The sequence below is a fragment of the Alexandromys fortis genome, unplaced genomic scaffold (assembly GCF_014885135.2).
Source record: "Alexandromys fortis isolate MF-2015 unplaced genomic scaffold, M_Fortis_MF-2015_v1.1 scaffold_22, whole genome shotgun sequence".
Lineage (NCBI taxonomy): Eukaryota > Metazoa > Chordata > Mammalia > Rodentia > Cricetidae > Alexandromys > Alexandromys fortis.
Genome location: NW_026067900.1, coordinates 5,016,686 through 5,033,533, shown reverse-complemented (window position 1 = coordinate 5,033,533; position 16,848 = coordinate 5,016,686). Strand labels below are relative to the sequence as shown.

General features: G+C 42.7%; 1 protein-coding gene and 1 long non-coding RNA gene across 2 annotated transcripts in view; one reads left to right on the top strand and one right to left on the bottom strand.

Moving 5' to 3' along the window:
- Positions 1 to 4,300, top strand: part of Aqp9 (aquaporin 9) — a 35,217-nt gene extending 30,917 nt beyond the window's left edge. Inside the window, exon 6 of the mRNA XM_050126871.1 lies at positions 569 to 4,300. Coding sequence (XP_049982828.1) covers positions 569 to 743 — 175 coding nt within the window. The 3' untranslated portion in view covers positions 744 to 4,300. The remainder of the gene's footprint in view (positions 1 to 568) is intronic.
- On the bottom strand, positions 1,273 to 9,752 carry LOC126491317 (uncharacterized). The gene is made up of 2 exons (XR_007589374.1): positions 8,555 to 9,752; positions 1,273 to 8,519 (listed from the first exon to the last, which is right to left on the bottom strand). It is a non-coding gene; the product is annotated as an uncharacterized lncRNA (long non-coding RNA).
- Positions 9,753 to 16,848: the final 7,096 nt, after the last annotated feature.

Here is a 16,848-nt window from a genome sequence, read left to right as displayed (position 1 = left end):
AGTCCTGGAATCGAGCCACATTCTGAGCACCTCTTGTGTTGGTTTCACTCACAGCCCCCAAGCTTCACTGTTTGACAATATAGGAAAGACACTTACTAAATAGCCTCTCTAGAGGCCCTCAGTTTGGGCCATGAATTTATGGAGCCGTATATTTTTTTATTTTTATATTATAATGGGGCTGTATGGGATGGGTGGTAGACACACACCACCATGTACACACGGAGGCCATAAGACAGCTTGTTAAGAATTGTCTCTCTCCTTCCAGCATGTCAGTCCTGGGATCCAACCCAGGGCATTAGGCTGGGCCGCAGCATCTTTACCCACTGAACCATCTCACTTGCCCAAGTACCATGTTTTCTAAAAGGAAAATAAATAGGGTGCAATCATTCAGTTGGGGTCATTAGGACACTGGGCTGGGTTCCTGATATCTGGGATGGTAATAGCTGTGCTCTAGTGAACGTGCTCATACAAGGTAGGGATGGGCACAGAAAGAGCCACTTGTGAATAACAAGGCTAGAGATAGCAGGGTGGCCAAGAAGTATGTCACTGACTTCCTCTTTGCTTTCAGGGCTGGGAACAACTTCTGGTGGATTCCTGTTGTGGGCCCGATGGTTGGCGCTTTCTTCGGAGGCCTCTTCTACATTCTTCTTATCCAGCTCCATCACTCGGACCCCGACTCAGAAGTGAAGGCAGAGCCATCTGGGAGCAAGCTAGAGAAATATGAACTCAGCGACAGCTTGTAGTGGTGTGACCGGGCCTAGAGTTACTATTTATTCGGTTCTCGCTTCAGAAAAGATGGCATCCGTGTGGTATGCTTTGGTGAGAATTGAAGGTGGGGTGGGGGAAATCGACCCACTTTTCTCTAGCCATTTGGGACAAACCATTGCAGAGGCAGTAATGAAAAACTCCACCAGTCACCCCTCCCCCAGAATATCACTGGCAGTCCCCCTGGGGCAGCGTTCTCTCCAGCCTGGTTCATTGCATCTTTGATGGAAGGCCTTAGTAATTGCTAAGCATTTAGGAACTTGACCATGGACTTGGTAGGATGGCCTCAGAGACATTTACTGCCCTGTGTGAAACAGTGTCACCAAAGACTCTGCCTTCACAATCTACAAAGACAGCATTCCGAAACTGAAAGGCCCAACAGTGACTGCGCTCAACACCTATGAAATGGAAGGGAAGAGTTAACACTCCACCAAGCTGAGCACTGATATTCTCCCAACCTAGGGCTCTAGAAAACAGCAGAAGACAGCTGGGAAGAACTCTGTGACATTTAAAAACCTCAGGACACAAGATAAATTTGGGAAACTGAATGGCTTTTTTTTTTATGGAAACCATTTGCCAGATTAATCTCTTGCACTTCCCTGCATTTTAGATGGTATCGATTACTTTCCAGGTCCTTAAGTATATAATAACGTGAAATATGATTTTAACATTGGTCATGAAAAATACATCACTCTGTCTTTTTCAGCACAAATGTGTTTTCCTAATGGCTCAGTCGAGGGCAGACCTCTTGAGTAGTCTGTGGCTGCACATCCATGTCCCCAGAAGCCCAAACTAGAAGCTAGTGGAAGCTGACCAGGCAGCCTGAGGTTGAGGGTAGAAAGAATCCCTGGGACAAAAGCATGAGGGACAGGCTTTATCTCTCACTAAATGCTTTCCTAAGCGTCATCACATTTGACCCCAACAGCCATCGTTGGAGGGAAATAACCATAGCAGCCATTTTTCAAATGAAAATCTCACGTGAATTAAGCAAGTTGTCCTTTGTTTTGCAGGGTGTCTTATGCCTTCCAGAAGCTTGCTAACTGATTGAGGGTGTTAGACATTCCCCTCAGGGTTCTGTGGAAGGGGGGGCATCAGTAGCTTTCAGAACATGTGTGCTTTGTAGAAATACTACCTTCAGATCTTAGGGTGTGAGATCTCCAGATCCTACATTTTTGGTATTCCCACTGTCACTGAGGCGTTGATGAAGGAAAGAGTATTAAATACATGTAGGGGGTATTATCGTGTTTAGGATCTTTTTTCCATTTGATAGCTACCAAGCATCCTTAGTTCAGAGTTGGTCAAAAACTGTCTAGGAATTTAAGTTCCTGTGGGGATTTTAGAAAATATTAATTCCCAGTTAGTCCTTTGTAAATAACTCAGGTGATTCAAGCTTTCATCGAGGACTGGAAACATGGACTGGATTGAATTCTATGGGCCTAATTTTTTCCTTGAAAGCCATATCTAGTTGTCATGATGGGCTTGCTGGTGGTGTTCTCAGTGCCTTCGGTTCCTGGTGGATGCCAGCATAGTTCCCAATAGTGGCAATTTTGCTTTCTTCTCTCCATACTCAGAACATCTGGAAACATCTGGAGACATTGACGTTGTGACATCTAGGACTAGGGGAAAGAGTTAGAGATGCTGCCACCGCAAGGCGGTAACAAACTCACGTCAGTTATGCCCAGGATGAGAGACCCTGTAGTTTCTCAGAGGTGGGGAGAGAATCAAGATACTGTGGTCCTGAGCCCTGGATTCAGGTTCTATGGGGAGCAGAGAACGAGCCAGAACAGACTCTCGCGGTAGATTTTAATTCTTAGAGCAGGAAGCAATCCAAAATTTGAGATTTTGCAGGGTAGATTGTGCAATAGATCATCCATGCAGGTCCTCATTGAATATCATTGGATGATCAATGATCAGGATTATAAGGAGGAAGTGTGCAGTGTCAGAAGTCCACCCTAGGAAGGATATCTTCATAGAAAAAGCTTCCTTGGTGGGTGTTTGTGACACATACCTTTAATTCCAGCATTCAGGAGAGAGAGGCAGGCGGATCTCAACAAGTTCAAAGCCAGCCTGGTCTACAAGAGCTAGTTCCAGGACAGCTAGGACTATTACACAGAGAAACGTTGAAAGAGAGAGAGAGAGAGAGAGAGAGAGAGAGAGAGAGAGAAGAAGAAGAAGAAGGAGGAGGAGGAGGAGGAGGAGGAGGAGGAGGAGGAGGAGGAGGACGAGGACGAGGAGGAGGACGAGGAAGAGGAGGAGGAGGACGAGGAGGAGGAGGACGAGGAGGAGGAGGATAAAAGAAAAGAAAAAGAAAAAAGAAAGAAAAGAAAAAGCTCCCTTGTCCCATGCTCAGATCCATTCCTGTCCCAGGTCTACCATGAGCAATGTCTCTGTTGAATTCTTCACCAAGAGACTGTCTGTGAAGTTACTGGGTCTCTGCCAGCAGTTGCCAGCAGAGCCAAGTCCCTCCTTTGAAAAGATCTCCTATAGGAATTCTAGTTGCAACATTCCTTCCTGCCCCCTTGTCAGTTGAAAAGGCTCCTAGGAACATTTATCTTAACATCAAAACCAGAATTTTCTGTGATTTCCCTGACCAGTTGAGGTTTCAGAGCATGGTTCTACCCAGCAAATAGCTCAGCAATTATTTAGTTGTTGGATGGGATAAGTAAAGCTAAAAATATGCTTTGATTTAATCCTTAAGGTATAAATTATAATTTAAGTTGCACACACACACACACACACACCTTATGTATCTTGTTACATAAGGTAATCAGCACTCAGCAAAATCATCATGGGGAAAGAACTGGAATTTCTGATGACAAAGGATGGTTTATAAGCTTTGTTTAGTCATAAAAATGATTGTTCAAATAAATCTTGTGCGGTGTCCACAAATGAAGTGGAGCTGGTATTAATACAAAGGGGACAAGGGTTAAGGAGCTTTGTCCCAAGAATAGCTCTATCAGGGAGACGGAGCATCTTCAGAACACTGCATCACGGCTTAAAAGCCATTGACAAAACCTCATAATGAATGTTTCAAAAACAAAAATCTGGCTCTATTAATTCAGTCCCATGACCTTCCTAAGAAGTGAATTTGGGCAGAATTTTCCCCCTTCCCACCTCAAAAACATCACAATGAGATGTGGGATGTCAGTTCTCAAACTGAGAATCTAAATTCTCTGGGGGTAATGAGTTCACCAATTACAGTCCACGGGCATAAATTAGGATAGCCCTAGTCAGGGCTACTGTGTGGACCCTCTAGGTCCACATAAAAATAAAAGATAGCCAATAGTTGCAGATAGACAGACAACCAAACAACCGACGTCCAACCTCTTCTATCATGAGCTGAGTGGCTCTTATGATGGAGAAGACCTCTCTGCTGTGGTAGAGGGCACAACCAAGTGAGCATGAATAAACTCCAGTTGTCGAGAGAATCCACCAAACAGTGAGTGGATGCGCAATTGAAGCCCTCAAGGGCTACATTTTGTTTTGCCTTGATGAGTTTCACACACACACACACACACACACACACACACACACACGAAGCAAAATAAATGTTGAAGACCACTGGTGACATGATGGATTATGCTCTTTATCTCCTTATGATTTTGGAAGATTAAAACATTTTGTTGTATCCTAAAAACAAACAAACAACATCATGGGGGAGGTGGGGGAGGTGCTGGAGTGGTCCAGAGTGCCTGCTGTTTTTGTGGAGGCCAGAAGTTGTTTTCATCATGTAAAGCTTCAGAGGAAACCAACGCCCTCTTCTGGTCTCCACAGGCATCTGCATGAATGCACCAAGACCCCCCCCCACACAAATCTAAGAAAGAGTCCCAAGCACTCAACCGCCCCAACCTCCTCAACCTCTTCAGCCACCAGAATGAGGAGCATTGAGAGGGACTGCGTTCGATCAGGCTGGGAACACTAGAGAGCACTAGACTAGGGAGGAAGCAAGAGGCCACACCAGCACTTCAGAGTCCAGACCCTCAGTCGCTAATGGCATGGCAGGGCCTCACTATCACTGTGCCGGCAGGAAATGAGTGTGTAAACAACAGGAAAGAGTCAGCTCACAAGGGAGCCTGTGATGTGTTCGTGTTATTGCTATGATGAAACACCCAACAAAAGCTATTGAAGGGTGTGTTTTGGTTCACAGTTTGAGGGAACGCAGTCCTTTGTGGTAAGGAAGGCGCAGCTTCAGGGGTGTAAGGGAGCTAGTCTCAGTGAGGAATGCTGGTAATGAGCCTGCTTTCACCTTTTCCCGTCTGAGCCTCGTGTTTGTGGAATGACGCCACTCACATTTAGGGTGGGTCTTTCTAGCTCAACCTCGCTAGACACTGCCTCACAGCTGTGGCTGGGGATTTGTCTCTTAAGAAATTCTAGGCCCTATCAAGTTGACAGTATCAACCGCACTAGCTGTGTCTGTCTGTCTGTCTGTCTTTGTTTATGTGTGCCAGTACTCATGGAGCCCAGCAGAAATAGTCAGATCACTGGAGTTGGAGTTACAGGCAATTGTGAGCCATCTGCCGAGGATGCTGAACACCAAACTGTGGTCTTAGCCACTAACCTCTCTCTCTTTCCAGTTCCCATACTGTCTTTAATACTTACTGTTATATGAAGAAATCCATACTTCATAAAATGTTTTACCTTTAAAAGCTGAAATGTGAGTTGGGCGGTGGTGGCACACACCCAGGCGGATCTCTGTGCGTTCAAGGTCAGCCTGGTCTACAAGAGCAGGTTCCAGGGCAGGCTCCAAAGCTACTGAGAAACCCTGTCTCGAAAAACCAGAAGAAAAAAAAAGGCTGAAACGTGCCATGAATCTATCCCTTTGTGAGACACTGATTATGGTGAAAATCTAGAAATCCCCGGGTCACTGCAGTTTGTCACTGCAGAAGCAGCTACTTGATAATCATTTATTCATTTATTCCTAGGACTTCAGAGCTTCGAAAATAAAACCCAGTACAGAAATAGCACCCTGCTTCCAGTCCAAAACCTTGGTGTAAAGGAAATCAGAGATTCTGATAACCCCCAATTGACTGATTCTGCTGCTATTCTGAAAATAAAACTGATTTATATTGTCAAAACCAAAAGTCATTTCTGTGGCTCTGGAGGAGCCAGGACCGTACTTTACCCACCCCAGAACCTGTCCTCAGAACAAAGCCAAGGGCTGGGCTAGTGATCTTCAAATACGACCGTGAGGGGCTCTGAGTGCTCACATCTGGGAGCTGTCGGGCTGGTGCCTAAGAGTGCAGGCAGCATCCAGAGAGACAGTCTGCCATGGGGTCACTGTATGAGCCTCTAACTCCACTTTATCGCCCAAATGAGGACGATGCTCTAGAGGTGTAGAAAACGCTATGAACCCTTAAATCCTCCCTGGATCTCATTACCTTCTCAGTGCCTCCTAATTCTATCATAATTTCACGTCTTCACACCCACTTGTTTTTCTAACATGTAAGAATTTGAAGTTCCCCACAAAATATCTCCAAGAGTGAATGTTTGCTAAGGTCACCTGGTTTATTTGACTGATTGAGGTTTGACAACCTGCTCAGAGGTGCGCTTAGATCAAGACAGAGCTCAGTATTGATAAGAAATTAACCCAGTTCTTATTTACCTAATTATTTAAATTAAAACAAAATTTTGTTTAGAAATTGTAAAAATTATTTAGAGAGTTAATACAACTCTCTAAATATGCCAGTAAAATATGCAGCAGATATTTTTAAAAGGTGATGGCTGTGTGTATGTATATAGGCAGCCCCAATGTCACACACTGCAGAGACCAACACAGGAGGGCCTTGAGTTCAAGGTCAGCCTAGGCTGCAGAATACAGTCTGAGACTGTATCATGAAGCTACTCTCCAAAAGACTTGAAAAGAGAGGAACAACGTTGCAGGATTTACATGGTCTAATTTAATCTTTAGATGTTCCTTACAACCATGATAACCAAGACAGGGTGCTGTCACTATAAGACAAATAGATTAATGAATACAAGGGAATCAGAATTTGACTGACACGCATGTAGGTATTGATTGTCAATAAGGGAACTAATGTCACCTTCCGGAGAAAGTGAAGTACTTTCTTCAAATGTCATTAGCAGCCACAAGAAAAGGAACACACAGAAGCAAAGTCCACAAATTATAATTCAACATGGATCATAGACCTAAATACAGAAGTTCAGTCTGTAAGCTTCTAGAACAAAGCATATGTGCAGCTTCGGTTCTGACAGAGTTCTTATATAATACTATAAAAATAGAATAGTTGGACTTTATTACATTAACCATTAAAAATATTTCTAACCATTAAAAAATACTAAGAAGCTGGATGGTGGTGGTGCACACCTTTAATTTCAGCACTCAGGGAGGGAGAAGCAGGTGGATCTCTCTGAGTTCAAGGCCAGCCTGGTCTACAGAGTAAATTTCAGGACAGTCAGGTCTGTTAAATAGAGAAACCCTGTCTCAAAAAAAATATTAAGAAAATAATTGGGTGTCAGATGGCTCAATGGTTAAAAACACTTGTTGTTCTTGCAGAGGACTTAGATTCCCAGCACCCATATGGTAGGCCATAATCATCTGTAACTCCAGTTCCAGGGGATCCAACGCCCTGTTCTGGTCTTCGCAGGCACTACACACTAGAGGTGGGCATATCTGTATATACATACATATATGTATATAAAACACCCACATGCATAAAATTTTTTAAAAAGTTTAAGAAAAGAAATGGGGAAAGCCACAGACTTGAAGCAAAATATCTAGAATAATTGTAGTTAAAATAAACTGATTTTTTTGTTTTAATTTCTTTGTTTTTACATCCCAACCAAAGTTCCCCCTCTCCTCTTCTCCCAGTCCCTCCCCCACTATCTATCCTACCCACTCCTCCTCCTCTTGTTTCTCTTCAGATGCTGGCAGAGCCTCCCATGGATATCATCCAGCCATGGTATATCAAGTTTCAGTGAAACTAGATACTTCCTCTTCTATTAAGGTGGGAGGAAAGTGTCCCAAAAGCAAGCATCAGAGTCAGGGACAGCTCCTGCTTGGACTGTTAGGAGTCTTACAAGAAGACCAAGCTACACAACCATAGCATTCTATGCAGGGTGCCTAGGTCAGTCCCATGCAAGCTCCCTGGTGATTGGTTCAGTCTCTGTGAGCCCCTAAAAGCCCACATTAGTTGGTTCTGTGGGTTTTCTTATAGTGTACTTGACCTTTCCGGCTTGTAAGCCTTCCTCCCACTCTTCCACAAGATTCCTAGAGCTCCACCTAATGTTTGGCAGTGGGTCCTACCTCTGTTTCCATCAGTTGCTAGGTGAAGCCTCTCTGATGACAGCTGGGCTAGGCACAATTTATGAGGATAACAGAATATCATTACGAATCATTTCATTGACTGTTATTTTTCCATTCATATTTGATTCAGTCCTAGATATCTGGGGTATCCTGCCTCTGGGTCCTGGCCCTCGGGGATGCGTCTCCTCTCAGGGGTTCTCCCGCTGGGCTAGTCATTAGTTGGCCACTCCCACAGTTTCTGTGCCATCTTTATCCCAGCACATCTTGTAGGCAAGGACAAATTGTATTTCGAAGGGTTTGTGTCTGAGTTGATGTCCCAGTCTCTGCACCGGAAGTCTTGCTTGGTTACAGAAGATGTCTAGTTCAGGCTCCGTGTCTCCTATTGCTAGGAGTCTTAGCTAGGGTCACCCTCACAGACACCTGGGAGTTTTAGCTAGGGTCACCCTCACAGACACCTGGGAGTTTTAGCTAGGGTCACCCTCACAGACACCTGGGAGTTTTAGCTAGGGTCACCCTCACAGACACCTGGGAGTTTTCATTGCTCAAAGTTTCTAGCTCATCCCAAGATACCCCAGATTCCAGTTGTTTCTCCCAGTACTCTCTCCTTCCATCCTCCCCATACCTGATCCCTCCTATTCCCATGCCCACCCTCTTTAGCCCCTCCCTCTATCCACTGGCAGTATCCATTCTAATTCCCCTTCACAGCGAGATTCATGCACAACTCCCCCCCCCAGCCCTTCTGGTTACTTAGCTTTTCTCTGTCTGTAGGTTGTAGCATGGTTCTCCTTTACTTTATGGCTAATACCCACCCAGAACTCAGAGGCAGGATACCCCAGATATCTAGGACTGAATCAAATATGAATGGAAAAAATAATATATAAATGAATATATACCATGTCTGACAAACTGATTTTAAAAATGGACCGTGAATATGATGCCTCATTAAAGTATGTATTTGCATATGCATACATTTGATAAACATATCAAAGAAGTTCACATTGAACTCACTGCTCTATCCTGTTGTTTTATCCTAAAAGTCTGTGTGTCAAGAACTAAAACAACTTCCTCCAAACACATCAGCAACTCCAAATGGTAAGATCCAGAGCGCCTGTAGCTTGTAGTTCAGTGTCAGGAAACTTGTCCGGTGGTGTAAGTCGGTTTGTTGTTTTAATGTCATAAAGTTAAACACAGACCTGCTCTGTAATCTCTGAATTTCACTCCGAATTTATCCAAGAGGGAGTATATAAGCTACACACACAAGCATTATTGTACAAAAATGTTCATGGCATCTACATTCACTAAAGCTCTAAACTGGACAGAGTCTAGATGGCCATGACAGGGAAAAGGAGACACAGTTCTTGATATTCCATGACAAGAGAAGACTTAACAACAGAAAATAACCTGCTATTCATATCAAGTGTGAAAAATATTAAAACATGGTGAGCACATTTTAATCAGATATAAGAAGTACACCATAATTCAAGAAAAATAAAGTACCCAAAAGTGACAGAAACCATAGCAATTAGTCATGTTATATCAGAGATGTGAGGGTGTAGAGTTTGTAATGGGGTTTGAGAAAATGGAAATGTTATATACTTTGGGTTGGGGATTGTATGAATGTACACACATGTCAAAATTCACCAAACTGTATACTTGAAATAGATTATATAAAGTATCTTCAAAATGATTGCGACTGAGTTTTCATACAAGACAAAAGGATTTGCTGGATGTGGTGTCTCACACCTATAATCTCAGCTGCTGGGACGCAGAAGCAAGCGATCCAAAGTTAAAGATAATCTTGGACACCCCAGCAAGACCCTGTTTCAAATATATAGAATAATAGATATCTAGGCAGAGGCTGATCATTTGTTTCCCGGTGGCCCAGACACGAAATAATCTCAAAGAAACTGAATTATTACAACACTGCTTGGCCTATTAGCTCATGCTTATTAGCTAGCTCTTTTATCTTAAATGAACCCCTTTCTATTAATCTGTGTTATTGCCATGTGGTTGTGGCCTACTGGTAAGGTTCCATCTGGTGTCCAGCATCTTTCTCCTGCAGCAGCTACATGGCTTCTCTTTGACTCCACCTAGTTTCTCCTCCTCTGTTTGGAATTCCCGTTTTGCCTTATTCAGCACTGCAATAGGCCCAAATCAGATTCTTTATTAACCAATAGTATTCACAGCATACAGAGAGGAATTCCACATCATAGATAGATAAATGCAACCAACACTGTGTTTTCTATAGGTTAGATGTTGTCAACTGGAAGCTACAGATAGGCTGAAAACAGTGTCAAAGAAAACTGGCAAGTTCATGTCTGTGTCAGATAAAACAGGCCTTTAAAAAAACTATGAGATGAAGAACATGTATGTACATAAAAACAGAGCCTCAAAATATATGAAGAAAAACATCGGAGAATTGTAGGTCAGATTAAAAATATTCAGATATAGTAGTTGAAGACCTAAATGTTTCATTTCTATTTTTTCTTTGAGAATTTCACGTGTGCACACAATGTATTTTGATTGTACTTAACATCCTTTTCTTCCTGCTACCAACTTCATTCCCCATTTTTTGTTATTTGTAACCCATTGAGTTCAATTTCTTCTACCATGGATGTGGGACCATACACTGGAGCGTTGCTGACCTACCAGGGGCCACACCTCTAAAGACTATTTCACTTATGGTAAAGGTAGAACAATTGCACAGAATATCAACAAGGAAATAGAAAACTTGCAGAACTTGGTAAGCAGACAATGGTAACAAACTTTTAGGGAACGCCAAAGCCAATGACAGCAGGATACACATGCTCTTCAAATGAACACAGAACTCTAGGAAAGACTGCATACCAGGCTACAAAACAAGGCATAGTCATTCTGAAATGGTGAGACTTCAGCCACAGTTCAATTCAATAAAACATAGTACCTTAGCAATTCTAGTCCTATGTTTACTTACACCAAGGGCACCAAAAACAATGTTATATACAATGCAGTGTGATAGTTGAGAAAAAGTATGTTCACAGTCCCAAAAAAATATGAAAGCAGTCCAAACACCCATCAACTGATAGATTCATACAATGTTATGTCTCCGCACAATGGAACATTACATAACTCTAAAATGAATGAAGCGCAGGTATACATACAACATGGACAACTTTTGGAAACATGGTTGTATTTAAATTTCTTAACAGTTATCCATTGTTTGTATGAGTGTGTGCATGTGTGCCACAGCTCATGTATGGAGGTCAGAGTACCGTTTGTAGAAGTCTGCTTTCTCCTTCCGCAACGTGAGTTCTGGGGATTGAACTCGGGTCCTCCAGTTTGATAGTAAGCACCTTTACCCACTGAGCTTTCTTGCTGACCCAAATACTATGTTAAGTGAGAAAACAAGGCAAACACACAAGGTCACATGTAGTGTGATCATGCTTACATGAAATGACCAGAAAAGGCAATTAACAGAGACAAAAAGTCGATGAGTGGCTTCAGCGGCCGGGGCAGCAGAAAATGGGAAGCCATGCTGGTGGTGGCCGAGGTGACAGAATGTTTTGGAGTTAGGAATGGGAAGCCATGCTGGTGGTGGCCGAGGTGACAATGTTTTGGAGTTAGGAATGGGAAGCCATGCTGGTGGTGGCCGAGGTGACAATGTTTTGGAGTCAGGAATGGGAAGTCATGCTGGTGGTGGCCGAGGTGACAATGTTTTGGAGTTAGGAATGGGAAGTCAAGCTGGTGGTGGCCGAGGTGACAATGTTGTGGAATTAGGTACTGGGTGCTTCCACTTTGCTGTACATCGTCTGAAAGACATGAACTATGTTCTTTGTAAGGGGGGGACGTTTATAGTTTGAGAATCTTTTCCTAATTATAAAGGAAAGAATCTGAAGAGCAATCTGGAAGCACTTAGTGATATAACGATGTATTCCCCTGTGAGTCAGAAATCTCATTCCTCTCTGTATACTTCTGAAAATCAGATCCATATGGGTGTATCCATGGGGATAGATACAGTGTTGTTCTTGGCAGTGGGAGGTAAGAAGCCACTTAGAGTCCTGATAAATACAATGTGGGGAATGAACACTCGCCAAGAGCGTGCAGCAACTAGTCACTCTCAGATGAACTAACTACAGTATAAATGGATGTGGATTGTGCAATGCGTGGATACATGGAACATCTATTGGTAGATAGATAGATAGATAGATAGATAGATAGATAGATAGATAGATAGATATTTTTATATTCACTTCTGTTGCATGGATAAAATACTCATGAAAATTAACAGGAGATAATGGGTCTATTTTGGCTCACAATTTCAGATTATAGTCTATCAGAAGAAAGTTAACAGTGGCTTGAGCTTGAAGCAGCTAGTTATATCATAACATCATATCCACAGTCAAGAAAGGATAAAAAACACACACATGCTTTGTGCTCACCTAGTTTTCTCTACTTTTATATAGTCCAGGGTTCAAACTTAGAGGATAGTGCCACCCGATTTCAGCGTTGTTCTTCTCATAAAAATTAAGGTGATCAAGATAATACACCTCAGACATAAGCCAACCTGATCTAGACCATCCCTCTTCAGGAGAGAAGTGTGTGTGTGTGTGTGTGTGTGTGTGTGTGTGTGTGTGTGTGTGAGAGAGAGAGAGAGAGAGAGAGAGAGAGAGAGAGAGAGAGAGAGAGAGAGAGGAGAGAGAGAGAGAAGGGGACAGAGACAGAGACTAAAATGATAGCAAGTGTTGCTTATATAATTAAAAATGCATAATTACAACTTATCCTTCAGCGATGAGAATAAATACAGCATCTGAGGGTGGCTGCCAGTGGTGGGAGAGGACACAGGAAGCAGAGACTCAGCATCAAGGGGGATAACAAATGGAAGTAAACTAAGCATGAACACATGCTGCTACCATGCCAGGACTGAGAAGTGGAAATGACCTCTGCCTTGAGTTCTAAAGTAGGAATGAGAAGGAAGAGTGAAGGAGGGAAAGATGGAAGACGGATACTAGCTCAGAAATCCATAAATATACACAGAGATGATCTCCAGGAAGTGAGATGGAGTTGGGTTTATTTCTTCATGTCTTTGATAATTCATATATAAAGAGTTTTAGTTTAATGGGGCTTAGAAATAGCAGTCTTACATATGCTTTGAAGATTTATGTAACTTGTTTATGTGTATGAATATGCATGTATGTCTGTGTACCACATTGTGCAGTGCCCCTGGTAGCTAGAGGAGGGCATCTGGTTGCCTGGAGCCAGAGTTACAGATGGCTAGATATTAGGATAGCTATACCTGCTTGTTTCTTAGACCCATTTGATTGAACAATTTTTTCCTAACCCTTTACTCTGAGGTAATGTCTGTCTTTGAGGTTGAGGTGTGTTTCTTGAATACAGCAAAAGGATGGATCCCACTTTCCTATCCATTCACTTAGCCTGTGTCTTTTTATAGGTGAATTGAGTCCATTGATATTAAGAGATATTAATGACCAGTGATTATTAATTCCTTTATTTTGTTGATGGTAGTGTTTGTGTGTTTCCTTTCTTTGGGGTTTGCTGGTGTGAGGTTATCTGTTGCCTGTGTTTTTGTTGGTGCAGTTGGCTTCCTTGGGTTTGAGTTTTCCTTCTAGTACTTTCTGTAGGGATGGATTTCTGGATAGGTGTTGTTTAACTCTGGCTTTGTCCTGGAATATCTTGTTTTCTCCATCGATGTTGATTGAAAGCTTTGCTGGGTACAGTAGTCTGGGCTTGCATCCATGGTCTCTTAGTGTCTGCAGCACATCTGTCCAGGAACTTCTGGCTTTCATGGTTTCCATTCTGATAGGCCTGCCTTTATATGTTACTTGACCTTTTTCCTTTGCAGTTCTTGACGTTCTTTCTTTATTCTCTATGTTTTACATTTTGATTATTATATGGCGAGGGGACTTTTTTTGTTTTGGTCCAGTCTATCTGGTGTTCTGTAAGCATCTTGTAATTTCATAAGTATATCCTTCTTTAAATTGGGAAAGTTTTCTTGTATGATTTTGTTAAATATATTTTCTGTGCCTTTGAGCTGGAGTTCTTCTACTTCTATTCTTATTATTCTTAGGTTTGATCTTTTCAAGGTGTCCTAGATTTCCTGGGAGTTTTGTGCTAAGAATTTGTTGAAGTTAATGTTTTCTTTGACCAATGAATCTAATTCCTCTCTAACATCTCCAACACCTAAGATTTTCTTTTCTATCTCTTGTATTCTGTTGGTTATGCTTGCCTCTGTGGTTCCCATTCATTTACCCAGATTTTGCATCTCCAGAATTCCCTCAGTTTGTGTTTTCTTTATTGCCTCTGTTTCAGTCTTCAAGTTTTGAACTGTTTGAACCATTTGCTTTACTTGTTTGTTTTCTTCTTGGCTTTTTTGTGTTTCTTTGAGAGATTTGTTCAGTTCTTCCAATTTTTATTTGTCTTTTCCTCTATTTCTTAAAGGGAATTTTTCATTTCTTCTTTAAAGGTTTCCATCATTCTCATAAGGCTACGTTTAAAATCATTTTCTTCTGCTTCTTCTGGGTTAGGATGATCAAGTCTTCCTGTTGTTTGACCACTGGGTTCTGATGTTACTTTGTTGCTTTTTAGGTTGTTGAATGAAGTCTTGCATTAGCGCCTACCCATCTCTTCCTCCAATTGGTGCCAGCAGTGTCTTTGCCTCTTGGACCAATCTTTGCAGTGGCTGTCTGTGTCTTTGGGAACTGTTCTTGGCCTGCTCTGGACTGTCGCTGTCTGTGTCTCAGGGAGTCACTGAGGTCTCTCTTGGCCCGTTCTCTTGGTCTGTTCGCTTGGTTCACTCTGTTGGTCTACTCTGTGCAGTCACAGCTTGTGCATCAGAGTTTCTCTCTTGGTCCTTTCTATGTAGTTACAGCTTGTGTTTCAGTGTTCCTCTGGATGGGGGATAGGAGGGTTTGTGGGCAGAGTGAAACTTGTAGCTTGCAGAGTCTGATAGATAGGGTGGAGGTGTACCTGTATGAAACTCGCCTGCTGACTGGCTAAAGAAGCTGAGGGGCCCCCGGGTTTTGCCCCAGCACGAAGGGCCTAGAGAGTGGGGTGTCCCAGCGGGTGGGTGGTCTCTCACTTCTTGGTCCTCTCTGTGTAGTTGCAGGCTGTGTTTCAGAGTTCCACTGAGGTTGCGGGGAATAGGGGGAGATAGGCGGGTTCAGGGGCTGAGTGGGACTTGTAGCTTGCAGGGTCTGATGGATCATAGTTACAGATGGTTATTAGCCTCCAAGTAGGTGCTGGAACTGAACTCACATCCTCTGCAAGAGCAGCAAGTGCTCTTAACTCTTGAGCCATCTCTCTATCCCTCTTACATGGTTTTGCTTGATTTTTAAGGATACCTTGGTGCTGTGAATGGCCAGATCTAAAATCAGTCTTAGGCCATTAAGGTAGATGGAGAATGGTTGTCTTGTAGCATGTGACCCATCCCTCTACTCTCATGAGATTTGTTCTACTTTTAACTGGCGTTTGAATACTCAGAATCACTGGTGACCCATGCCCAACTCAATATAGTCAAAGAAGGTCATCTAAATCGAAGGTGTATTTGATGGGTTTCTGAGCAGCCTTAAAATAAGGTTGTATCCTAGACAACAATGAGGATCCTAAGAGAGACATACATGAATCTAATCTACATGGGAATTAGAAAAAGACAAGATCTCCTGAGTAAATTGGGAGCATGGGGACAATGGGAGAGGGTAGAAAAGGAGGGGGAGAGAAGGGGAGCAGAGAAAATTATATAGCTCAATAAAATCAATAAAAAAATAAGGTTTTATCTCAATAAGCTAAGAACCAACAAAAGAATGTGTCTCCAGGACTGAGCTTAGGACCAGTGGAAGAACTGGGAGAAAGTAGCATGCTATGGGAGTCTTGGAGAGCATCTTAGCACCCTACCTGGTTCTCTCTGGGACAACACAGTGATCAATGGTTGGAGCTACCTGTGACTGCTTAGAGATTCCACCGAGCTTGGAGACTGGTGCCATATGTTTTGGAAGGAAAATATAAGGAAATGAGTTAATTTTCAAAAAAGATTTCTCTCTCTCTCTCTCTCTCTCTCTCTCTCTCTCTCTCTCTCTCTCTCTCTCTGTGTGTGTGTGTGTGTGTGTGTGTGTGTGTGTGTGTGTGTGTGCAGTGTCCAGAGTCCAGAAAAAGGCACTGGATTCCCTGGAGCTGAAGTTACAGACAATCACGAACTGCCTGACGTGGGTGCTAGGAACTGAACTCAGGTCCTTTGCAAGAGCAGTACATGCTCTTAACCCGTGAGTCACCTCTCTCTCAGGCATAGAACCTTGAATTATACGTGCAGCTCACATAAATCTCCTAGTCTGGATTTGCCAAGTTCTATTCAACAGTATAACCAATGTTTTGAATTAAAATGTGTGTAGCCTTTTTATAAGATTACAGAGGATAAAAGGATAATTATGATGTGGGTAGGATTTGCATGGGTTATTTTTAGCTAGAATGGCCATTTCCTCAAAGTTGCTTAGGGAGGTTCCTTGTTACTGGGATTAATTTTCCCTTCCTTAATTCCTGTTCCCTCTTTCTTTTTTTTACATGTATATTTGTGTGATGAGTATTTGTATGTGTAGGCACATCCAAGTGAGTACACATACACATGTGGGCTTGTATCAGTGTGGAGGCCAAAGCGTGGAGTCTTCCTGGGTTGCCCTCCAGCTTATATGTTGGAAAAAGGTCTCCCACTTGAACCCATAACTCACCTTACCAATTTGGCTAGTCTAACTATCGAGCTTGCTCTGGGGATCCCCTGTTTTGACCTCCCAAACTCTGAGAGGTACAGACAGACTGGATACCTGTTGGGCAATTAC